Source organism: Solanum lycopersicum, chromosome 3 (assembly GCF_036512215.1).
Source record: "Solanum lycopersicum chromosome 3, SLM_r2.1".
Lineage (NCBI taxonomy): Eukaryota > Viridiplantae > Streptophyta > Magnoliopsida > Solanales > Solanaceae > Solanum > Solanum lycopersicum.
The window spans coordinates 58,168,036-58,192,069 of record NC_090802.1 but is presented as its reverse complement, the minus strand read 5'-3'; the positions used below and the strand labels follow the sequence as shown (position 1 = coordinate 58,192,069).

Sequence of the window (24,034 nt, the reverse complement as noted above, 5' to 3'; positions counted from 1 at the left end):
CATATATAATTCATAGATAAGTAGTGAATTTCTTAATGCTACTATGCATGATCTAGGCAAACGCTAATAGAATCACGTGAACTCATATGTTACACGGTAGATCCATCTCCATCACAAAACATGCATTTCAGAGCACCTCACTGTGTATGGGGACACGAAGCGGCGACTTACTTTACTTACCTGTTCTATTGATTACTAGCCATGGAAGATAAGCATGGGAAGAGTAATTTAGCATGACCAGAGATCTGGAGAGAACAGGGACAGACAACTGAAAATGAGACATTACCTAGAATGTTTCAAAATACAAGCCCAACATGAGCACTTTACTGAAGGTACCAAATGTCAAAAAAAATATCATAATTTTGCTGATCAGAACACAACTTGAAGGAATGTCAGATAGTTTAGGTTGTGATTAGTCCTAAAAAAAGATACCCAACAATGTCAGCATTTCTTTAAGATAGTTTTTACCATACAGGTCAATCCTCAGCTCTTGCCATTAGATATGTCCTCTATTATCCCTTTACCATCCATGGCGTCAAAGAAGAAAAAGTTCTTAAGAGGATCGCCTTTGCCAGATATTGCTTTTATTACCTCCTACAAAGGAAGAGAATTTCAACAAATGAGAAAGAAGTCAGAAACAGTCTGTCAACGTTACAGAGGCATAACTACCTGTCCAAGAATTCCTCCAACGATAGCACAGACTGGAGGAAATTCACTTATACTTGCTATCAATCTTCTCAGAAGAGAATCTGGGATCTGAGATTCATTTAAGGACTGCAATTAAGTGGCAAATATGTTAGTAACCTAGACGAAAAGAATGAAACTTATATAACAAGAGCATATTGCATAGTGAAATACATGTGCCTCGCAGAGTTCCTTCCTCAACTTCTGAACATTTGGAAGGTCATCAACAGAAGTTTCTCCAGGATTTTGTCCCTCAAGCTCTTCAAACCTTTCTATAACTGCAAAGAAGTTAGTGGTCTAGGAGTCAGGAGGCAAGCCACTATATATCTAAAGAACGTGTTATAACTTCTTGTCACCATTATTACTGAAAATACAAGACAATCAGATCACCAACTGAAATATTACAGGTTCAGGGTGCCAAACAGAGGACTATAACCAAAAACTGCCATTAATTTATTACATTCACTACAAATTCAGCTAAAAGACATTTATTATTTTTGAAAACACAAACAGTATATGATGAGAAAGAAGCCAGAAATACAAAATATCGTGACTTCTGAGACTACTCCATTAAGTTTTTCGAACCTGGATGAGAGGCTTTAGTTTCTTGTTTGTATTGGGGTGTGTTTGGGGGGGGGGGGGGGGGCGGAGAGGGGGAGGATCTACTCATAGGTGTGTAGTTGGTTTAGTCCTTACCTTTTGTAATTAAATTAAATACATATTTTTACTAAATTGTTGAATACCAAGTGGCATTCAGCAAATCTCGGATAAGGAGTCTCTGTATTCCAACCATCATGGTAACTGCATCAGAAATTACAAGAAACTGAGAAATGACAGTTACCTCTCATTGCATAATACAGCTTTGACATTCTCTTCGGTAGAGATCTCCAGGGGACTGCAATGGCTTCCTGCAAAATCTAACTTTTAGGGCAACCAAATGCGGGAACACTCTGCAACATAGGAAACCCTATGGAATGACAGAGTGAAGCTTTTATTTTTGTTGCTAACAGGGTTTGAAAGGCATTCTTTAGTGTGTATTAGTAGTTGTTAACGGGTTTAAAAAAGATTCTCTAGTATATACACAAAATTAGTTACTAGTCAGTATCTTTCAGCAATATTATGACTTCAAAATGACATTTGACGACGGTCTATCGAAAACCACCTCTCTACCTTCATAGAAATAAGATTGCATACACGCCACCCTCCCCAGACCCTACAAATGGGGATTACACTGGGTATGCTGTTCTTGTTGAAAATGGTATGTAAATTATAGTCAAAGAGTTTCTGCATTTTTTTTTCCAATTTTAATTATAGGAAGATTGATGTGAACTTCCATTGTATTTGAAATCTAAATGCAGTATAAGTGTCCAAATTTAAATCGGAACTGGAACTGCAGGCTTTCAGTGCTGATAGTGGTTATTAACAAGTTGTCAAAGCCGACAACTGACGTCCTGGCAATGATAGAGTAAAAATGGCAACGATGGGAGACGAAGAGCAAAAGAACACAGGAAACAAGTTTTGATGTTTTACTCAGAGGCATTGACAAACACATCCACAAAAAAATGGTGGGCAGGGACAACGACTTAATAATTCTCTCTAGATTGAATCAAAGAGGTTGCACCAATAAAATCCACCACAACATGGAGAATCACTTGGGCAAAAATAATATATGATTAAAAGCTGTTAGATTTTACAAGCTTCACAAATACCGACCATCAAATACTTCAAACAGCACATAAACGAGGTTAAAAGTGAACTAAGAAATGGAACCACTAGCATCATACTTTACAATATAAACCCCATACAACTGAGCAAAATACTGTCAGAGGGTGAAGCATGCAGCTATAACTTGCCATACGAAACAAAATACCATTTGTTTGCCGGAACTAATAAAGTTTCTAAACTTCCATAAGTATTGAGTTGACAAAAACTCAAGTTGACTTAAATGAAAATATATTTCTCGATTTTAACTTTCAATTGTTATGATTTTTTGCTGATTAAGGACTTCACAATTTATTTAATCATAAAACGCTTATCACAAATAAAAAGATTATTGTAATTTTAATAGTGAAACAGGTTAACATATTTATTATGGCTAAACAAAAGCAAATTTTCCTTGTATTCTTCAATGGAGTTGTACCTCAAAACTTGGATAATGCAATTTACATTCAATTGTCTCTTCATTTTTTTTCTGCAAAAAGAAACAGAAAGGAATTACTGAAGGCCTTCAAGTCTAGTTTCTTTTGACATGAAAAAAGATATAGACCAACTGCACAAAGAGGCAAAAGAATGAGTAACTCTAGCTTTATCATCATTTAGGAGGGAAAGATTATGTCTAGAGAAAAAAGATAAAATTCGACTGAATGCAGAGGAATAAACAAAGAAATGAATCGGTTATAACCTTACAGTAGCTGTAGTTCTGTAAATCAACAAATATCTCACCGCAGGAGTCACGGCATTCTACACTGTAAAATGCTACACGCTTTGGCAACTTGCGACATTTTGCATTTACTGATTTCTGCAAGGGAAAACATCAACAAAATGACAATAATAGGTATTTTCTAAACAGCACTAGTTACAAAAGAATCTAATAATTTTATTCAACAAAAGCTAAAACATTTAATTTCATCAAATAATGGAAGTAGGATTTTACTTTTGTCAAAAGGGAGCAACAATTAACAACAACAACATCAAACTTCTGAAAGAAATCAGCATCGAAGATGGACAGAGCACCTGAAAAGCATAGTATATATAAGTCATATGAGAAATGAAATCCAACAGAAAATTTGATTTTGACGTTAAATAGAAAAAGTTAGTTAACATACATATAGCACAACAGCTAATGAAAATAAAAATTACAAGTTCATTCAGGTAATCAAGCTCAACAAGACACAAGTACAGCATGTTGCATTATAGAATTTGCAATTGTTGAATGCGTTATCTGATAGCTTAAAATGCATTGGTGAATTGACACCTCATTCAGTGGTCAGCTTTGGCTTTCAGGAAATGTAATAATATAAGTTATTAGATACACACCAGGGAAGCTGAGACAAAATTGGGAGATAGTGAGAATTTTCTTTGGTTGACATTGAGCTGATTCGGATAAGTCGGCTATGGGCTATAGCTGTTTGTCAAGAGATTCTAGAGCCTAAGATTCCAGGCAATATATGACATGGAAATTTCCTGATGCACCAAGATAGCAAATCAAGAATCTCAAACGCTTAATTTGCAAAGATAGCTCAAAAGAAATCAGTACTTTTTATGAGCGCCATCCTCAGGTTTCCTATTAAACTTAAGATAGTTAACAAAATCTCTTTAGCATTCTCTTGATAGATGATGCTTGTGAAATTGTGATGTGTGCTTAGTTTTCTTTCCAGCTTTTTCCCTTTTAAACCCCCATAACTATTTCTTTCATCTGGCATTCCACTAAAGACTAACATTCAGCAAATCAAGAATGATATAAGAAGGAATGTATACATCAAGGAACAACAAGTGGAGATGCTAATTTTTGCATGCATTAGAGGAAAGAAGCAAACTAATAGTTTAAATCAAAAGAATACAAAAAATCCAACCTTTCTCTACAGAAACAGAAACCATAGGATTGAAATCCTTCAAAGAATCACAGCAAAGCTCAGCAACAGACTTCCCCCGGAAATCATTTTCAGCGGGAGGAGTTAAGAAATTAGCAAATAATAGATCTTCGGTCACCATCCGGTCATCATTTAGTGTCAAACTACCTACTCCAGCTAAAACAATATTCTTGCAGAACTGAAAAGAAGGAAAATCGTTAAACAGAACATAACGGGAAAAAAAATGTTAGAATAAGTACAAGAAACTACTCCTCATAAAAAAACGTAAGTAGAAGAGACTACTCGAATATGATTTTAGCAACTAGGGTTGTAGTCGTTAGATAGGACATATACTATCAAAGGGACAATAATTATGATGTCAATAATATTCATATAACTTGGCAAAAGTGAAAGGTAAGTATTGCAAAATGGTTATAAGACCAATAAAGTTATATAGAAGTGAATGTTGGACTATTAAAAATGCAACATTTCCACAAGATCAGTGTCGCAGAAATGCAAAAGCTAAAATGGATGTGTGTTCATACAAAATTAGATAAGATTAAAAATGACCACATTTGTCGGAAGGTGCAAGTAGCACACATTGAGGATAAAATGAGAAATTGTCAATTGAGATGATTTGGTCATGTCTTGCATCGACCTCCAGATGAACCGGTATGTAGGTGTGAACCCATGTGAGTGGAGGTGCTAAAAAGACCTATAAATCCTTGAAGTCCATGCAGACTTGACTAAAGATATGCCACAATAAATAAAGAATCTATATGGATGATATCAACTAGTTGAAAAGGATGTTTTAGTCGAGTTGGAAGGTTTTACTTAAGTCAGACTTTTCTAGGAGTATTATAGCCTTATCATAGATTTATTATGTATATTCCTGTAAAAAGAATAGACAACACCTAATATTATTTGTTATTAGTATTCAAATAAATATTTAACTTATTTACTACTTCAATTTGAATGGTTTTTGTCTATATAATTGCGTGCTAGATTCTTACAAAAAATTGCACGCGCCTCAACTAATTTTACAAGATACTTCCTACCTGCGACCATCATAGGTATCGAACAACTATATCCACCAAGGCCTGTAGAAATGTAAAAAATCACCTAATACCTTTTGCCTCTGCTGGAATTTGAACTTAAAAGACCTCAACCCAACCCACTTCATTCACTACTAGGTCACACCCTTGGTGCTACTTTTACTTTGTATAATCGTTACATTAGATAGTTTAGATGGAGAAACATGACTCCAACTTGTTTGAGAATGAGATATAATTGGTAAATTATCACATAACAATCCCAGTTCAAGGAGACAAATCTATAATCAGTAATTACAATGTTCCAATTAACAAAATCCATAATACTAGCTAATTAACCTAAGAAAAAAAAAAGAGTTCAAGAAGTAGAAGAAGTACCTCAACACTAGTTCCTCTCAGTCCACTAACAAACACATTGGATTTGCTGAGCCTGAAGCAAATAACATATAATAGAAATTAAAACCCAAACGAAACACAAATTTTATCTGTTCAAAACCTACCTTCTCTGAGCATCAACGCCCCAAACCCTAATTTGTCGATCATAGATGGCAGTTTCCTGCTCCGTCAATTGCTCACCTTCCGTTCCCATTTGCAACCTGAATAAATTGCGACCATAAGAACAGAAAGAACAAATTGAACAAAGGGAATACCACCCATTAACAAGGAAATTAGAGATGAAGACGAACTAGTGTTAACTGAGCTTACCCTCAAATGGCAGAATAACTGAAGAAATTTTGCAGACGAATAATGTATTCTACTCTTCCTTTTGTGCATCAATTCGTCAAAATACTAAAATTATACTCCCTTGTTTGCTTATAAATACCCCCACTATCCCAATTATGGAGTTTTGAAAAATAAATTTACATATTTAAAAGTAAGTACATCAAAATCTATAAATTACAAGATTCAAGAAATTTAAACTTTAAAATATGAATGATTTAAAAATAAAATATATATTGTATTTTTTAATATCTAATAGTTGTGATTCTTATATAATATGAATTGTTGATACTTTTTTTTTATATTTAACTTTCATTTAATGCGATTTTAGTTACTTTACTTTTTCTAGTAAACTAGTTTGAAAATAATTTAAATGGTAATAAAGGAAAGTAGTTTTTAGTTAATGTTATTAAATATTTTTTTTATTCAGTATGTCATATCTCAACAATTACTTAGAATTTATTTGGATTAATTTAAAATTTTGATCAAATTATTTTTAGTTTTTAAAATGAAAAATCAATTTAAAAATAAGTTAAGAGTCAAAAATAGGACTCTACGACTCTCCTTTATTTTTTTAATTTAAAAATCATTTAAATATAACTTTTTAAAATTATTTTAAAAAAGTGTTTCTGTAATATCATCTTCAATATTATTTTGTTTCAAGTAGAGCAATAAAACAATCCAAGTGCTACTTTAATATGTTACAGCACTCAAAAAAACACAAACAAAAAGATAGTTCATGTAAACTTTTTTATCGTTAACAAAATTAAAAATTCATAAAAGATATAGTTCATGTAAACTTTTTTGCCACTGATAAATTTTGAACTTTTTTTAATGATATTGAAATAAATGCACATAAAATTAGTGTAATGTTTTTTATATGTCATATATCATTATAAATTGTACTATTGTTTTCGATTAATATGAATCAAGGATAAATTAGTCAAATTAATCTATCTTACACAAAATAAAAGTGATCAGTTAATATGTGAATGAACTAGGGTTTAGTCAGTAGAGTCCAAGAATTGTAATTTAAGTTGAAATTAATTTGTAGAGCCTCATCTCGAATTGAACGCATATTATAGAATCCCATAAAATTTCAATCTCTACAACTTTCAAAGAGAATATTTAAAAACATTAAGTATGATGATGAATATGTTTAGTGAATTATATCTTGATTTAATAAGTGATCAAGTAAAAAAAAACAAAAATAGTTCATAAATTTTTATTTCAAACGTTTTGCAGAAAAATAAAGTAAGACAAGCAAAAGTAATGGCAATATAAACTATAGTAGTACCTGTCAAACATAGGTATGAGTATTTGATATCTTGTTATAACATGGTTTGCAATTTCACCATCTTCTTCTTCTACGTGATATAATAATTAATTAGTAATCATGATGATATATTTAATTAAACTAAATATAATTAACTCACCAATGTTTCCGTCATAATCTTGCTTTTGATTAGCAGTAGCAAACATAGCCACTCCTCAAACTTTTCAGTTTCGAAAAATATATATATGATCTTCAAGCCCACAAGTATTTTATCACAAGTATTTTATATCTTCAAAAAGAATGTAAAACGAAAAATAAAATAATTAAAGGGGGATGAATTTTTTTCCATTCATAATAAATATGAGGGGAAATTTGTAAACTTCGAGGAAATTAGAAGTGTAATAGTCGCACAATCATTTTAAGGGGCCAACGTGAATCGAGGTCGAATTTATAGAGAAACAATATTTAAATATTAAATAGTTAGAAAATTTGACTAAAAAATTTAAAAAAAAATTAATATTTTTATAATTTTTAAATAATTTTTTTTTATTTTTTAGTTAAAAGATATTAAAGTTAAAATGTTAAAAATGTTCAAAAAGATAAAATAATATAAGTAAAATGTTATTCTGGCCATATTTTCCAGCCAAAAGGATTTTTCCAAACCAATATTAGGTAGTTCCTTTGTTTCAAAATAAGTGCATTTTTGAACATTTTTTTCATATTTGAAAATAACTTCACTGTTTGAACATTTTTTTCTTAGTTGAAAATAAGTGAATTCTTCAAAGTATAAGAGAACTGTTGAAATTTTTTTTCCATTTTCAGCCCTTATTTACATCTTTTAAGTGATAATTTCTAAGAGAGTTAAATTATCCTTTTTTTTAAATTATTTATATTTTCAAAAATAATTTGAGAATATTTAAAAGGACAAAATAGCTACAAAATAGTTTGAAATAGAGTTATTGAAATAGCTACAAAATACTTTTTTTGGGCTCAAAGATATGTCTCAAATACTTATCATCTTTTTAATTGAGATAAATTAAATTTTTTTCTCATTATACTTATAGTAATAATTCTTCTAGAAGACTACAAACACTAGCTTAATAGGGATATGAAACTTAATCATTCAGATTCGTCTCATTATAAAAAATAATTATAATTTAAAATTAAATACTTAAAGTGACAATTTTTTTTAATTAAAAAATTGAAAAATTATTAATTCGGGATGAAAATATATAGTATACTTATCAATTGTATGTTTTTTTAGATGTTATATTACTTAGAAAATAATTCAAAAATTAAAGACTTAATTATTAATTTCATATAATATAAATAATTAAAATAATTTGAAATTACATATTCAAAGTGTTGATTATTTTTTTTAAAAAAAATATTAATTCGGATTAAAATAGTAACTTGCCAATAATGTGTTTTTAGATGTTATATTATATTAAAAAATTAATTACAAATAATAAAGACTTAATGAATGATACAATAGAAATAATATTAAAATAATCAAAAAGTGAAATAGAGTTGGAGAACTACTATTCACCTCTCTATAAATGGAGAATCGAGAGTAATATGGAGGGGGGTTAGAAACTCGTTCTTTATTTTACTCTCTAAATATAGAGAATAGAGAGTAAAATAAAGGTGGGTTAGAGATTTCTTATTTTCTATATATATAGAGATGAATAGTAGTACTCCAAATTTGGAGAATTGATATTCGCATTCTCTATTTTACTTTTTAATTGTTTTATTATTATTCTATTATTTTACATTAACATATTTTTTTCATATAAATCATTAATTAAGTGTTTAATGTACATAATTCTTTTTTAATCTAATATAATGTTTTAAAAATAAATTATTTAATCTATTTTGATTTCGAATTAATAATATTTTAATTTTAAAAAAAAATATTCACTTTAATGTGATTTGATATCATTATTAATTGTCACTATGATCACAAAATTAAAATGATAAGATGAATATTTTGATTTGAAAATACAATGCATAACATTATAATTTAAATATGAGATAACTCAATGAATAACTTAATAATTTTATCGCAACAATTTTAATTGCAATTTATGTACATTAATTTGTATATTATATAGTATTTATTTGCAATTTATGTAATTTAGAAACTTAGGATAAAATAAAATTTTAAATTAAATAAAATTTTTCAAAAAATATATTTATATTACATGAAAATTATACAAAGTGATTTATTAAATAAAAAATTATATTATGAAATAAAAAGATAAGAATGAAATATAAATAATAATATAATATTAAGGAGTGAGAAAACAAATTCATTTTTCGAGGGTAAAATATAAAATTGAGTTGGAGTTGAAGGTTTATTGTCTGAAAAAATGAAAAAAAATTAATATTTGGAGACTAAAATAGTGGTTAGGGCTGGAGATGCTCCAAGTGTATTTGTCTTTTTAGTACTGAATCTTAATTATTCAAATTTAGTTTATTAAATTTGTTTGTTTATTTCCTTATAAGGGTCATCTTAATTTGACTACATCACAACAAGTCATAAAAGTCACTTTGTTTTCTTGTTTAATTAATGTTAATTGCTTATCGTTATAATTTCTTTTATTCTTATTAACTTAATATACGCTTTTTACTTTCATAAATTAATCAATATATTTGAATTGATAAGCAATCTTATGGTACAATATTTAGCACGATTTCAGAAAATAAAAAAATATTAATTATTTTATGGATAACAATAACAAATACCTATTATAAAATAAAATGTTTTCATAAACAATATATTACTACTCTATATGATATTTTACATTGCATTGCATTAGATTAGATTCTTAAAGTTTTTGAGTGCAAAAAATAATCGTATTTAATAACGTAAGTTAATGTTGAATTCTTAAAAAGAATCATATTACATTGTTATATAAAAGTATTCAAAATATTATTTTCTAATAAAAAAATTATATTCTAGATTTTTATAATATTTTATTGATATAACGTTTAATTTCATATGTACATTCAGATATTAAAAACAAACATTCCTAATAATTTAATATTTAGATCCAAAAACAATACCTTAATATTCAGATATGTATTCAGATTTATACGTCTTGAAGAAACAATTAGGCATTAGTAACACGTAAATCAAGAAGTATCATAAGATACCACCTCAAAATTTCATTTTCAGAACACAAGCAATAAATAGAGATTTGCTTTGTTGGTACTCAACCATTGAGCATTGCATTTTATTCCCTACGTTTAATAATAGTTTTTCATTAAATTAAAAATATTTATTTAATAATATTTGTTCAATTTTAAAAACTAAGAGATGATTTATTTTGTTTATATCTATTTTATCTTTACTATTAAATAATATTATTTATCATCTAACATATTTAAAAAAAAAAAAATTTAATAAAGTTAAAAATTAATATTGTTGTTATGAAACTATATGAAATTTAAGAATAAGAAGAAAGTACGGGAAGAGAAAAAACTTCTTATTTCTCTTGAAGTATATTTATGATTCATAGATCTTTTGAAGAAAACCCTTTATTTATAGGGAAAACCTTATTTGGTCCCCAAGTAAAATTTCTAATCATATCCTACAAGTGTAGGACTCCACATAATTAGATATTCACTATAACACAAATATATTTATAACAATAATAATACTATTTCATTATTTATTATTTCTTAAAAAGTGTACCAAGTCAATAATTGATAAGTGTTGTTAGACGGACAAAGTATTAATTATAACTCCCTCAAATTAGGAAAAGCCCCGGCTCCAATTTAAACTTTATTTATGTATTAAAAACTTAGTAAATATGTAGACATAATTAATTTCGTTATTTAAGTAAAAACTTAGTAAATATATAGACATAGTTGATTTCGTACTTAGGAATCAAATGAACTGTTATAAATTTTCAAAATTCAAATTCATAAATTTTAGATTTTTGAATCAACTTATGTTGTTCGATTAAAAAACAAGAGTAATTGAGAAAGATAGAAGACGAAAATTTATTCAAACAACGTTTGCATGCTTCAACTTATAGTGAAACCATGTTTAACTCAAGTGACACAATTAAAAACGCTCTGATCAGACTTTTAAAAATTATTGCAGTATACAAGTCAAATTCTTCGAAAATGAACTATTACTTTTGAAGAATCTAACACACATTTAGAGTTTATAAGTTTCAAATTACGACCTCAAGTTGATAAAGAATAATAATTGGATTCACAAACAAATAATTTTAGATACTTTGTAGATTTTTAATATATATTTATAATCTGAACAAAAATTATTGAATTTATTAAGTTCATGTAAATAACATTACCTCATCATATTTTTAAAAAGTCCGAGCCACACGCATCAAAACGTGCACTTATCTATTCGTGTGGGTTAGAAAATTACCAAAGGGTATTATTAGTTCAAATAAGACCGGTAAAACTTATCACAAAATCAAATTTCAAAAAACCATAAGAAGAGATGATTAATTTTTAAAATCCCGATTTAATCTCATACAGTTAGTTTACCACAGATAATCCTTCTTTCTTGAAGAAAAAAACTAAACTTTTTCAACTTTTTTCAAAAATAAAACTATAGAAACCCCACAATACAAAAGCAAAAAATTGTCTCAATACTGAAAAAAAGAAGCAAAAATCATCATAATGAAAAGATCAAACAGAGCACTTTACCAACAGTTAATTAATCTTGAAAAAGATTGGGACAATTATAAGAGATCCAATAAATCACTAAATTTTCCTCAAATTTCTGATAAATCAGACTCTTGTAGTACTACTATTACTACATTAGACTTTTTTAAACTTCTTGAAAAATCACCAAGAAGTTTAATGTCATCACTACAAAACAACGAATCTCCGTTTGAAGAAGAAGGGGTTAATTGGAGAGTAGTAAAGAAGAAGAATGATTTGTTTGTTGAAGAAATAATATGTGACAGAAGAACTGCAATAGCCAGTGGTAAACTTAAAGGCAGACGCCTTTTCGGAGAAATTAGTGATGAGAAAAGTTCTATTACGACTGATACTTCTAATTCACAAGAAAGTGATTGTATTGTTTTACATGAAAAAATGGATGACAATGAGAATGTTGATGGTGATTCTTTGATATCTGGTTCATCAATTTCTTCTTTTTCGACTGAAAAAGTATCAAAAGAACGCGAAATTAGGATGATTGAAGGCAATCACAGAGCACCAGTAAATCTGCTGGAACGGAAGGAGAGGCGTTGTAGGACTTGTTTATGGTTACTTGTTGTGATTATTTTTGCAATCATTGTATCGGTGTTCACACGAGGCATTTGCTTGATGATAGGAATTGGGAAGCAAGTAGAAGAAGTTGTTCTAGTCCCAACTTGAGCTTTTGTGATCGTGGTTGGTTAATCAATTTTCTCGACTTGTTATGAATACGATGAATGATGAGTCTATCTTGTTAAACTTGCAGAATTTGTAATTGGGATCTTGTGTGTTTTTGTGATATTTCAATTTGTTAGTATGAAGTAATGATACTATATCAATTCCAGGAGATAAAAAAAGGAAATCCGATTTTTTATTTCTTATGCAAGCAGAAGAAGCAAGCATATATATTGCAACTATTTAATATGTTGCTGCAGACAAGGGTAACTCAATATTCTAGTACACTGAGTCACTAGCTAGGAAATGATAAAAACAGAACTTAATGAAAACGATAGAAATGTCGTTTCAAGATTGATTCATCATGAAACGAAATGAACTAGGCGACTAAGCAGACCCGTTCTTGACATTTGCTGGTGCGTTGAATTCTTCCCAGGCCTCAATCCAGGTGACCATAGCATCAGCAAGGTTGTTGAAATATGGATCAACTGGACCAAGCTTTTCCTTGGCTTGCTTAGCGAGCTCGAGATAGCATTCTTGAGCATTGGTGCATTTTTTAGGTAAGATCACAGATTGAAAGAAGGGAATCATCTCTTCTTGCCAGAACAGCCCGTTGTATTCCTTCTTCAGGTTCACGAACGGATTGCTAGCCTTGCTGTGCCATAAATATGGCAGCCCTGTCTTCACACCATAGCCCAAATGATCACACACCACCTGCATTTTTCAAACACTCCGCGTTTAAAACAAAAATGGGTGACTGTCTCAACACATTTAAACAAAATCAAGAAACAGATTATCAATCATACTTTGGTACACCAGCCAGCCCACATATCATCATATCTGCCAAGAGGCTGTCCATCACCCATAATCCCAAAGTACATAGCAGCACCGATAAGTTCTCTGTTAAACGCAAGGTTCATAGCACACATGGGATACAGAGTCCCTTTAGGGATTGTCAACACAGCATCCACATACCTGTTTGAACCAACACTAGAAAGTTTATCATTATTGAGTAAAAAAGTATGTATCGAATGTTTTTACCACATAGATTATACGCTACAATGAACTAACCTGGTGTTACGATCCAGAGGCTTGACGAGCTGAGTGGGGGCATCGTAATCAGGGATGTTAAGCCAGAGTCCATGAGAGACAGCAGTTGGTACACCAGCCCTCAAGCTAAACGGATACCCTCGAACGAAATCAGCACCTTCTCTGTATGGATCATACAGAGTGTTGAAGAAGTAGGGTGTGGATGGTTTTGTCAGATTTTCAAGATGCTTAGCCAATGCATCAATTTCTTTCCCACTTGGATCCTTAGCCACCTTCATCACAAACACACACACACACAAGAAAAAAAATCAAATCTTTCACAAATAAAATACAACACATATTAAATCTTATCTACACAAAACCAACAAACAAGTACTCACAAAGCAATCATCATCAATAGTATAGATAAACTTCTTCTTAGAAACCAAGAAGCCGAAGCAACGACAAGCACCATCCTTGAAGGAGATGCAATTGGCCTTAGGACCAAGAATCCTGTTGATATCATTGCGATTATAGAGCTCGTAATCGAAGCCCTCAGGGACCTTGATTTCCTTGGTGGGATCACCATCTTGAATGATGATCAAATGATATGGCTCAAAGAATGGCCTCCAATTCTCCAAGAAGTTCAAGCTTCTTATGGTTGGTATCACTATGTCTACCTCACCATTCAAAGTTGGAGCCATTCTTCTTCTTCTTTTTTTTAATCAAATGGTATTTCTGTTCCTCTTTACTTAGCAAGTATCATGACATATAGAGAGGTCTATATATAGTACTCAGAGGTTAATATGTTCAAAACTTAAGAGAAAATTACATTAAATTGTTTTGGCTCTATTAATTCTAATTTCTTTTACCATTTACTTTATATTACTTTGGACTATATATTATTATTATCTTGGTCAACTTAGAAAAAAAATCAACCAAGATGTTCAACTTTAGTTAGTAAATCTCATGACTATTTTACCATTCACTTAATAATATTTTGTACTATATAATTAACTCTCCATATTTGCTTGGTCAACACTCAACAGTCAAGTCAAACTTATTTAGTGAATCTCATATTATAGAGATTTCATTAAAAAAAAAATTAAAAAAATTCCCTTTAAAAAATATGGAAAACATTTGAAAAGCAATAAGGCATTTAAATCCACCTAAATTATGATCGAAGTTGTCAGTTACATGCTAAAACCATACGAAATTAATATTTCCTCATAAATTTATTATTTCATATTATTACCTTTTACCACCGTGAATGATTTTTTTTAATCATTTACTCCCCAATCTCACCCGTTTTTATTCTCAGATCCCACGCTATATTTTACTCTCCAAATATATAATTTTTTATTTTTCCAGACAATCAATTTCGATCTAGTTCTCTGTTTTCGAAATTATTACGTTGCTCACATAAATGTTCTATTAATGCATTACGAAGTACAAAATGAGCACCTTTGTTCTTAAATATTTTTAGGCGTAATACATAAATATGCCCTTTAACTTGGCTTCAGATCACATTTATGCCCTTCAATTTTGGTTGTGCACAAGTAGACACTTAAACTTGTATAAAATTGAACAAATACACGCATGTCCTACATGTCATCCTATATGTCATTTTTTGTCCTAAGTGTATTGTGCCATGTAGGACTCATGTGTTTATTTATTTAAAAGTTGGATAGTTAAAGTGTCTGTTTGTGCATTATGAAAGTTGGAGGTCAAAGTTAAAATTTGAATCCAAGTATAGGTCCAATATATGTATTATGCCTTATTTTTATGTCTCGCTAAAAATTGTTCAAACCGGAAATTTTCATTTACCACCATTTTTGTCGTTGGAGTTGACCTCTACGACATCTTGAATTGGTGCATTAAGATCACGTTCATCCTCAATTATCATGTCGCGCAGTATAATACATGTAGTCCTTCCTTTCTCCAAAAACATGATGGTCCTGCAATAATTGCAGAACTCTGAATGCACGTTCAACATCTTTTCGACATGATTCTTGTTTCATCATGAATTAATTATTATGTTATGTATTGTAGTTTATCTTGTGTTTAAATTATTATCTTATGTATTGTATTGTTATCTTATATTTAAACTAAAATTTTCATCTTACCATTTTAATTTAGTGTATTCTTTATAATGAAAATTAATAATAAAATATAAATTTATTATTGATGAAAATTAGGAAAAAATAAAAAAAACTATTAATTTAAATTAAAGTAGTATATATTAAACAATATATTTTTAAAAACATCATATTACATTTAAAAAGAATTATGAATATTGGAAATTTAATTAATGAAATTATATGTAAAATAATATGTTGATTAGAAAGTAATGAAAATAATAATAAAATATTGAAAAAAGCGAAATAAAGAGTGTGAATAGTAATTCTCCAAATTTGGAGAACTACTATTCAACTCTCTAAGTTTGAAGAATAAAGAGTGTTTTGGAGGTGGATTGAAGTGTCATTTCTGTATTTTACTCTCCAAATATAGAGAATGAAAAGTAAAATAGAGGTGGATTGAAGATGGACATATGATCTAAGACTAATCTTTTTGAACTTTTCATTTTCACGATATCATTAAGCTAGCTAATCAAGGATTCTACGTAAGTAATAAAATAAAGTCAAAACTAAGTATTATGTATACAACATATTGAATCAAATAAAAGAAGTTTACGTCCCTTGAATATATACCAGTGACAAAATTAGGATTTTCTTCAAGGATGTTTACACTTTAAAAAAAGAAAAAAAAAACATATTGGTAAAATTATAAAGATTGAAATTTCACTTTTGTTCTCTAAAAAGCAAATCTAAAAAGAAATAGTCCGAACTCGAACCCAAGCCCTGGAGGCGACTTTTTTCTCTTAAAAAATGAAACTAAAAAAAACTAAACAAATCATCTTTGTTTGGGCCTGAACCCAAGACCTTGCAGCAACTTTAAATAACCTTAACTAGTGAACTATCTTTCTTTAGTTAGTTAAGATTGTTCAACAATTTATATACATTTAAACTATTGATATTTTATATATGTACTTGTAAAAAAAAAATTCAACGAAGATTGTTTATCTGACCGCTCATGCTAAGGTGTAGCTTCATCCTTGGTATACATTATTATAAAAATAATTTTCAGCGATAACTAGCTAATAATAATAGTTTAATTATTGTAAATATGTTTATTTAGAGGCAATGGCGTACGCAAATTTTTTGAAAGGAGTCGCACCTTTAAAATGAAAAACAATAAATAAATAATTTGACATCATATTTTTTTATTGAAAAAAATGAACAAAAAACTATGAATAAAATACAATTTGAGCTTAATACTATACATTTTCTGAAAAAGAAATATTTTTTACAAAATTATTTTAAAAAAATCCATGAGTTTTTTTATTTTGAAATGTATTCAAAATAATTTTTCAAAATTAATAATATTATATGTTTCATAAATTTTTCTAAATTAAATTTATTCGTGAGAAAAAAGAAATAAAAAAATCATAAAAAATAGAAAAAATTACCTAAATACACATTTTATTTTACCATAATCTTTAAAACTTCCTACTTTTTTAAAAATAAATAAATAAAATCCCCTTTGGATGCATCACTCTTCCTCTCGGTGATTTATCCATATCCCCCCACCCCCACCCCCCGGATAGATCCCTCCCCTTTCTAATACATTACTCCTCTCTCAATGCATCTCTCACATATGTAATCTGATGTCGGTTGATGTATCTAAAAGTCTAGTAATGTATCTAGATGTCCTATCTCCTCTTTGATACATCCATTCTCTCTCTGATACATCTCTCACATGTATCTGGATGCGTGCTAGTGACTCTGTAAGTCAGTGATGTATCCGAAATCCATAATTTTAAGGGATTTTTGTAATTTAAAAAAAAACAAAAAAATAATATAATTATCTTTTAACACTATGAGATTTAGGTAAATTATACTAAAAAAAAAACCTATAAAAGAATTAAACAAAATAAACATTTTTTGTTTACCCATTTAAAACAATTTTTGATTTAAAAAAGAGAAAAGATTTGACACTTTTGATACACATCAATTACTAATTATAATATCTTTGCATTCTACATAATACATATAACTAGTTTTAATATCTTTTTAAAACTTCATAGTATTTAGTATACTCTTACTTGATTCTTAGTTTAACTCTGAACTCTTCAAATTGGTTTAGGATTCACTTAAGTTACATATAAACATAATCAGGCAGACTCTCAAAACACCAAAAACAGGAAAAGTTGATACAACTAAGAACTTCGAATTGAAATAATAAAATTATTGAATTATCAAAATAACTTCGATATATTTTTTTTGCTTTTTAACCACAGAATCTTTGTGAACCCATACGACTTTAGTTCTTCCATTTCTTATGTTGGCGATTACTCTTCTTATGTTGAGAATCCATGAAATGAATTGAGAGAGAAATAGGAACTTGATAATATAAAAGTTAATGATATCAATAACAATGTGAGAATAACAATTATTTATATGACACAAATGTTTATAGTCTTTTTGTGATGTAGTTGAGTGATTTTTAAACATAAAAACCTTAGATTAGGTGATTTTTATTCATGTAAAATAAAATTCAATGACTTTTTAAAAAATAAATTCTTATAATTTAATGACTTTAAAATATTAATTTCAATTAAAGTCTGTTTATTTGTCATTAGTAACTACTACTATTCTAGTTTAGTTGTTGTATTAGTTCACTAATAGGTTGTATCAGCTGTCTGGGTGGTATGGGGTGTGGATCACGTGTATTGATTGTTAGTTGTTACCAACTTTGTATCATTTGTTTTAATTTAACTTGTACTCACACATCGTCAATCTTACAATTTTAATGAATAAAATTATGATATATTAAATGCATTCGTTTAATAAATTATATGATTCTCTCTCATACAACTAAATACCGAGAAAATTATTTCCCTCGCACAAAATAAAATTTTTTTAATTTCAATATAATAATTCGATATCTACCATATCATAAACCAACATTGCCCCTACATATAGAACTTGAAAGCAACATAAAATGATGGTAAAATGAAGAAAACTATCTGCATAACCAAAAGAAGAAAAACAACAACATTTGTAGCTGATAAATTCATACTAGCACATTACATGAAGCTGAAGAATGGTTAAATGTGGCAAAAAGAAAAAAGAAAAAATTAACTACCATCATCTCGTATATAATTTTAATACAAATTTCTTGCAATTAACCACTTGTCATAAGAGGTTTTAACAAATAAATTAAGCCTCCATGCATATTTCTTCTTTTTTGTCCTTTTGATATTATTAATTAACATTTGTTATGACTCCATTTTACCTATTGCTATTTGGTCCATTGTTTCCAACATAGGCCCTGAGAGAGGGTGATTGAGTAAGACCATATGGAGCAATTGTCTGTTTTTGATTTCCATTCTTCTGCTGCATTTTTCTTCTAGCAATGTAACCTCTGATCCACGGGGTTACATCTTCGTTGATCTTGATCATGATAAAGAAGATAATACGATAGGTGATTATCATCACGAAGATCACACTCACGTCTATCCATTTTGATCTGTTCAGATCAATTTGGAATATCTGCTCCAGTATGAATTCACCTGGGATTTTGGGGAGATCAGGACTCGAGTTATCAAACTCCAATCCCATCAAATCGTTTTGATATTGCCCCTGTACAATATACAAGAAACATTTAAAAATAGTTAAAAATAAGACGTGTTTGTGACACCGTCAGAGTATTGAAGTTAAATGAGTCTTACCTGTAGTGCCCAGAAATGGAAACTGAGGTAAGACATAGGGTAACGCCAGAAAGGCTTTGGGATGTCGTTGGGGAGTCGAAAGTATCCAGAGACTAACATAAATATTCCCTAGCATCAAAATGAAAACAGAACAAAAAGTTAATTAAGACTCTTGAAAATTCGTTGTAATTTTGGACGAATTGAATGGGGAAACGATGAAAGTTTATTACCTGGATTCCAGCACCTATAATGATACCCATGAGGAAATTAGGGACAACACTAGCTATGACCATCATCAAGCTTTCGACAACAGTGACACTGGCGTAGAGGCATATTACAAAGAATAAATAGTGCGTGAAGCCCGGGTGTAACCGGACCATGAAATAGCATACAGTGCCAGAAAGAAAGGTGATCAGTATCAGAAATGGCATTGCAGATAAGGTATTGCTCACGACAAATGCAAAAACACCATAGTGCCCATTCATCCTCTCTCTTTGAAAAACCTGTTCTCAAAGAGAAAAAAAAGCTCAAGTTGTCATTTTGTGTTGCCAAAAAAATTGGTTAGTTTTTTTCGAGATTATGACACAAGATGCAAACCTTCATATCTTCGACGAAAGAAGGGAATCCTCCAATTGACATGAATGTCACAAATCCAAAGACGAATGATGCACATGCTCCTCTTGCCTGTTTCATAACAGTTGAAAACATATCGGAAATAAGGTTGATTTCTTCTCACTTGTTACAAAGGAACAAGTTAAAATCGTTCAACTCTATGGTTGTATTAACCTGGCTCTAGTTATCTTTTAGCTGATCTAATCGTATAAAAGATCTTTTACACTGACTGTCAGTATATAGAAGGTAAAATGCTTAATCACATTCTGATTCAATGGAATTAGGATGTTACCAGGATGGAACTATAACCGGTTCCCACGTTAAGATAGATAGTTCCAATGCAGATAGTGACCACCAAGTAGATAACAAGCCTCAACCAGTAATAACCAAAGTCTCTTGACATGTTAACAAAGGAACGTTTCGTTAAGGTGTAGGCCTGCATAAAGAAACTAGCCTGACTTCCTCCAGAATCTAGCACTGTTCCTTTCTGTGATACACCAAAAAAAAAACATAATCAGTAATCGTATCTGATAATAAAACATGGTTAGATGGATGACATAGTATTGAAACATTGAAACTTACAACTTTCGACATTTCTTCAACCCTTTCATTAGCTGAGTAGCTGTACTGAGAACGACGATAATAGTCTACTAAGATGCGTATAGCTTCAGCTGTCGTTGTTTTGTCAAGAGGATCCTCATTGGACTCAAACTGATTAGGAATCAGAAAACACAAATTTAAATGAAGAAAACGATGCTAATATTGCTTAAAAGTAGTTTAGTTTGGCTTAAGAAAAGATAAGACAGGCTGTATATATTTGATTATTATATTGCAGTATTATCTGAAACAAAAGCTTATGGTACACATACTTCAATAGTTCCCTTCTGAGAAACAGATCAACACCAGCAATTTAAAAAAAACACATATTTTATAAAACATTAACCTAAGGTAACAAAGATTTGATAATTTTTCAAGGGGAACAAGATGATCAAAGGAAAGAAACTTGAATTACCCGTAGCTTCATCGACCCCTTTAGAGTTGCCTTAACTTTGTCGAAATCAGAATTGATACATCGTAGGAAATGATCTGATGGATTTCTTAGAGCAGGACAAGGAAATCCAGCTTGTGCAAAGAACTGCAAACACAGAATTTTCTAAGAATTTAGATGATTATCAAAAGCAATAACAAAAGTAGCACGAGTCTATTTCTCAATTTGTTTGGTCCCATTCTAGCACAGGAATCACATTGATCTTCTCCGTATTGTTCCAATTTTATCAGATGTCCCCGAAGAAAAAAAAGGGAAGTAGAGCTGGGAAGAGTGAATCTTGCCTCATATGCTTCAGAAGCTTGACCAAAGTAAACTGTTTTGCCTCCAGAAAGCAAATATAATCTGTCAAACAACTCAAATACTTCACTACTCGGCTGATGAATTGAAGCTATCACAGTCCTTCCATCTCTCGACAGACCACGTAGTGTCTGTGTAACAAAGAACGCCGAAGCACTATGAAAAAAGAAAGTTAGATTAGTAACCTATAAAACAACACAAACTACCCGTAAACACAGGTAAGTTTATATAAGTAAAAATCCAAAAAAATAAATGCATAGATTCGTTTCTGGAGTTGATTTGTCAGATACTCACTCAACTAACAGACTTCCAAGTAATTTGGAATAAACAAAGAAATATGAGTTTTTGAGATAATAACGAGTAGTTGAGTAACAATCTTCCATAGATCTCAAAGCAAGTACCTGTCAAGACCACTAGTTGGCTCATCAAGGAAGAGCAATCTAGGCCTCATAAGAATCTCAAGCGCGATACTAACTCTCCTTTTTTCTCCTCCACTTATACCACGTAAATGCCAGTTTCCAATAACTGTATCAGCACAATCCTGAAGTCCCATTTCAATAATAGTACTCTCAATCAACGTCCGTTTCTCCAACCATGGCATCCGATCAGGAAGGCGTAGTCTAGCAGAATACGATATCGTCTCTCTAACTGTCAATGTCCCAATCAACGTATCATCTTGCGTCACATATGCCTTTAAAAAAAAAACCCAAAAGTTTCAGCACCTCTACGAAAAAAAGCAAAAAAAAAAACAGAGTAAGATCTGTTTTCCTACATACCGCAGTTCCAAAAGAGAGATTAGCTTTACGTCCATTAAGCAAAACTCTGCCGGATAGAAAAGCGTTCGAAGCAAGACGACCAGAGAGAGCATCGAGAAGAGTAGACTTTCCAGAACCAGAAGGACCCATTAACGCAGTAAAAGTTCCAGGTTCAGCATAACCAGTAAGTCCTTCTAGAACATTCTGTGTTTCACCATTATTAAGAGTAACCATTACTGTTAGATCTTTCCAAGCCAATCTAGCAGAAACATCACCAATAAACTCTGTATTTCTTTTCTCCTTCCATAATGTTTCACTCAACGGACTCAACCCACCTACAACGATACCATTACCTTGTGGTTTATTCGCTTCAATTTCCATCATCACATCATTTGCTGAAGTAGTAGACGATGACGAATTCCTCATATCTAACCTTTAGATTAGATCACTTCTATTTTGGACAAAACAACTAAAATAGATTAAATATTTTGGACTTTTCTCCAATCTGAAAACAGAGGAATTAAAAGGGAAAACTCAATGCATAAGCATGGATGTTTTTTATTTTTTTTTTTCTACTAAAAGGGGTGCATGTATAAATCGGCTAGGTATGGACAAAGATGAGGAAATAACTAATTTTTTTTTAAAAAAAAAATTCTTTGCAGAATGTAGCAAAGAAATGAATATTGTATGTATGAGTGAAATGGGTAGAAGGGAAAAAAATGAAATAGTTATGTATTTGACTGAATTTGAATTGTATAATCACTGAATTCACATGCTCATTCATAACAACTATCGACCCATCCAACTTCATTAAGCGCAAAACCAAATATGGATGGATGTCTTAGTTATCTCGATTATTTTAATCATGTGTATTTCATTCGTTCAATATTTGAGGCGTTTGGTCGAAAATAAGTTAATCTCAAAATAAGTTATTTTGGGATAAATTATTTCAATACTACGATATATAAATGATGAAAATTGGGAGTACTACTATTAGGAGGACCTAATAACTCCAACCAAACACATGATAAAATAATCCTGCATTTTTATATTGAGGTCAGTAAAATGAAAAAGTGTAAGTATTTGTTACTTAAGTAAGTGTATAATTTTTTTTCGAGAGTTAATTTGATTAATTACTTAAATTAAATTAGACTAAAGAAAACTTGATAATACCATAAATTATAAAATTTTCATGTCAGTATATAGAAGGAATACATTTTAAATTGTTTGATTCAAGTTTACATAACTTTGAACCTCACAGGGAAAACAAAACACGGATAATTTGTGATCAGAGTATATTTTGTGTGAACCTACACATGTCCGATCAATATTTGTCTGCTAAAATTTAGACAAATAAGAAAAATTATCCAAAGTAATAGTAGTATTTTTTTTAATTTGTACTGACATTTAAACATTAATCTCCCATAATATTTTTCCATTACAGACTATTTTTTCAAAAAAAAATGGATAGGTTTGGTTTATGAATATTACAAAAATTAAATGTATAACAATGAAACCTTAATTCGAAATAAATTATGTTATGAAAAAAAATCAGAAAAATAATAATATTATTTTTGATTTATCGAAATTTAAATTTTGTATCGCAATAGCTAGTAGTAAATATCTCAAACTGGACTTCAATCCCAAAGGATAAATAAATAAATACTATAGAAGAAGATATTGACATATTCCCATGAAGCCAATATTTCTTTTAGTTTTGTGAGCTCATTAAATGAGTACTATTGGTAGGTGTTGGTTGGGTGGGCATTTATTTCAAAATCGACCCAAAAATAATGACATTTATCAGTCATTTTTTCATTTTCAAATTTTTATAATATATATTTTGCCATTTAAAATT

The 24,034-nt window shown here is 30.1% G+C and overlaps 3 protein-coding genes and 1 non-coding gene across 7 annotated transcripts; all 4 read right to left on the bottom strand.

Moving 5' to 3' along the window:
- Positions 1–101: 101 nt before the first annotated feature.
- Positions 102–6,148, bottom strand: LOC101249529 (SUMO-activating enzyme subunit 1B-1). 3 transcript variants are annotated; one of them, XM_069295218.1, is made up of 12 exons: positions 6,011–6,148; positions 5,806–5,901; positions 5,684–5,735; positions 4,257–4,452; positions 3,338–3,417; positions 3,086–3,202; positions 2,825–2,875; positions 1,526–1,592; positions 859–962; positions 670–774; positions 469–594; positions 102–245 (listed from the first exon to the last, which is right to left on the bottom strand). In XM_069295218.1, the coding sequence occupies exons 2-11, from the start codon at positions 5,892–5,894 to the stop codon at positions 484–486; spliced, it is 972 nt and encodes a 323-aa protein (XP_069151319.1). In that variant the 5' UTR covers positions 5,895–5,901; positions 6,011–6,148; the 3' UTR covers positions 102–245; positions 469–483. The 3 variants fall into 3 exon arrangements, with proteins under 3 accessions (XP_069151319.1, XP_010317537.2, XP_004234311.2); XM_010319235.4 differs by lacking the exon at positions 102–245 and adding an exon at positions 260–286; XM_004234263.5 differs by lacking the exon at positions 102–245 and having other exon boundaries at positions 260–594.
- Positions 6,149–12,836: 6,688 nt separating this feature from the next.
- LOC101257145 (probable UDP-arabinopyranose mutase 1) lies at positions 12,837–14,564 on the bottom strand. 2 transcript variants are annotated; one of them, XM_004234289.5, is made up of 4 exons: positions 14,093–14,564; positions 13,734–13,984; positions 13,469–13,637; positions 12,837–13,376 (listed from the first exon to the last, which is right to left on the bottom strand). In XM_004234289.5, exons 1-4 carry the CDS (start codon positions 14,393–14,395, stop codon positions 13,050–13,052), a joined length of 1,050 nt encoding a protein of 349 aa, XP_004234337.2. In that variant the 5' UTR covers positions 14,396–14,564; the 3' UTR covers positions 12,837–13,049. The 2 variants fall into 2 exon arrangements, with proteins under 2 accessions (XP_004234337.2, XP_069151313.1); XM_069295212.1 differs by having other exon boundaries at positions 13,469–13,652; positions 14,093–14,456.
- A 4,231-nt stretch (positions 14,565–18,795) lies between these two features.
- Positions 18,796–23,803, bottom strand: ABCG5 (ABC transporter G family member 5). The gene is made up of 10 exons (XM_004234265.5): positions 22,198–23,803; positions 21,823–22,112; positions 21,406–21,577; positions 21,089–21,211; positions 20,659–20,787; positions 20,369–20,563; positions 20,062–20,148; positions 19,695–19,967; positions 19,486–19,593; positions 18,796–19,396 (listed from the first exon to the last, which is right to left on the bottom strand). The coding sequence occupies exons 1-10, from the start codon at positions 22,600–22,602 to the stop codon at positions 19,046–19,048; spliced, it is 2,133 nt and encodes a 710-aa protein (XP_004234313.1). The 5' UTR covers positions 22,603–23,803; the 3' UTR covers positions 18,796–19,045.
- On the bottom strand, positions 21,269–21,370 carry LOC112939971 (U6 spliceosomal RNA). Its single transcript, XR_003246315.1, has one exon. It is a non-coding gene; the product is annotated as a U6 spliceosomal RNA (small nuclear RNA).
- Positions 23,804–24,034: the final 231 nt, after the last annotated feature.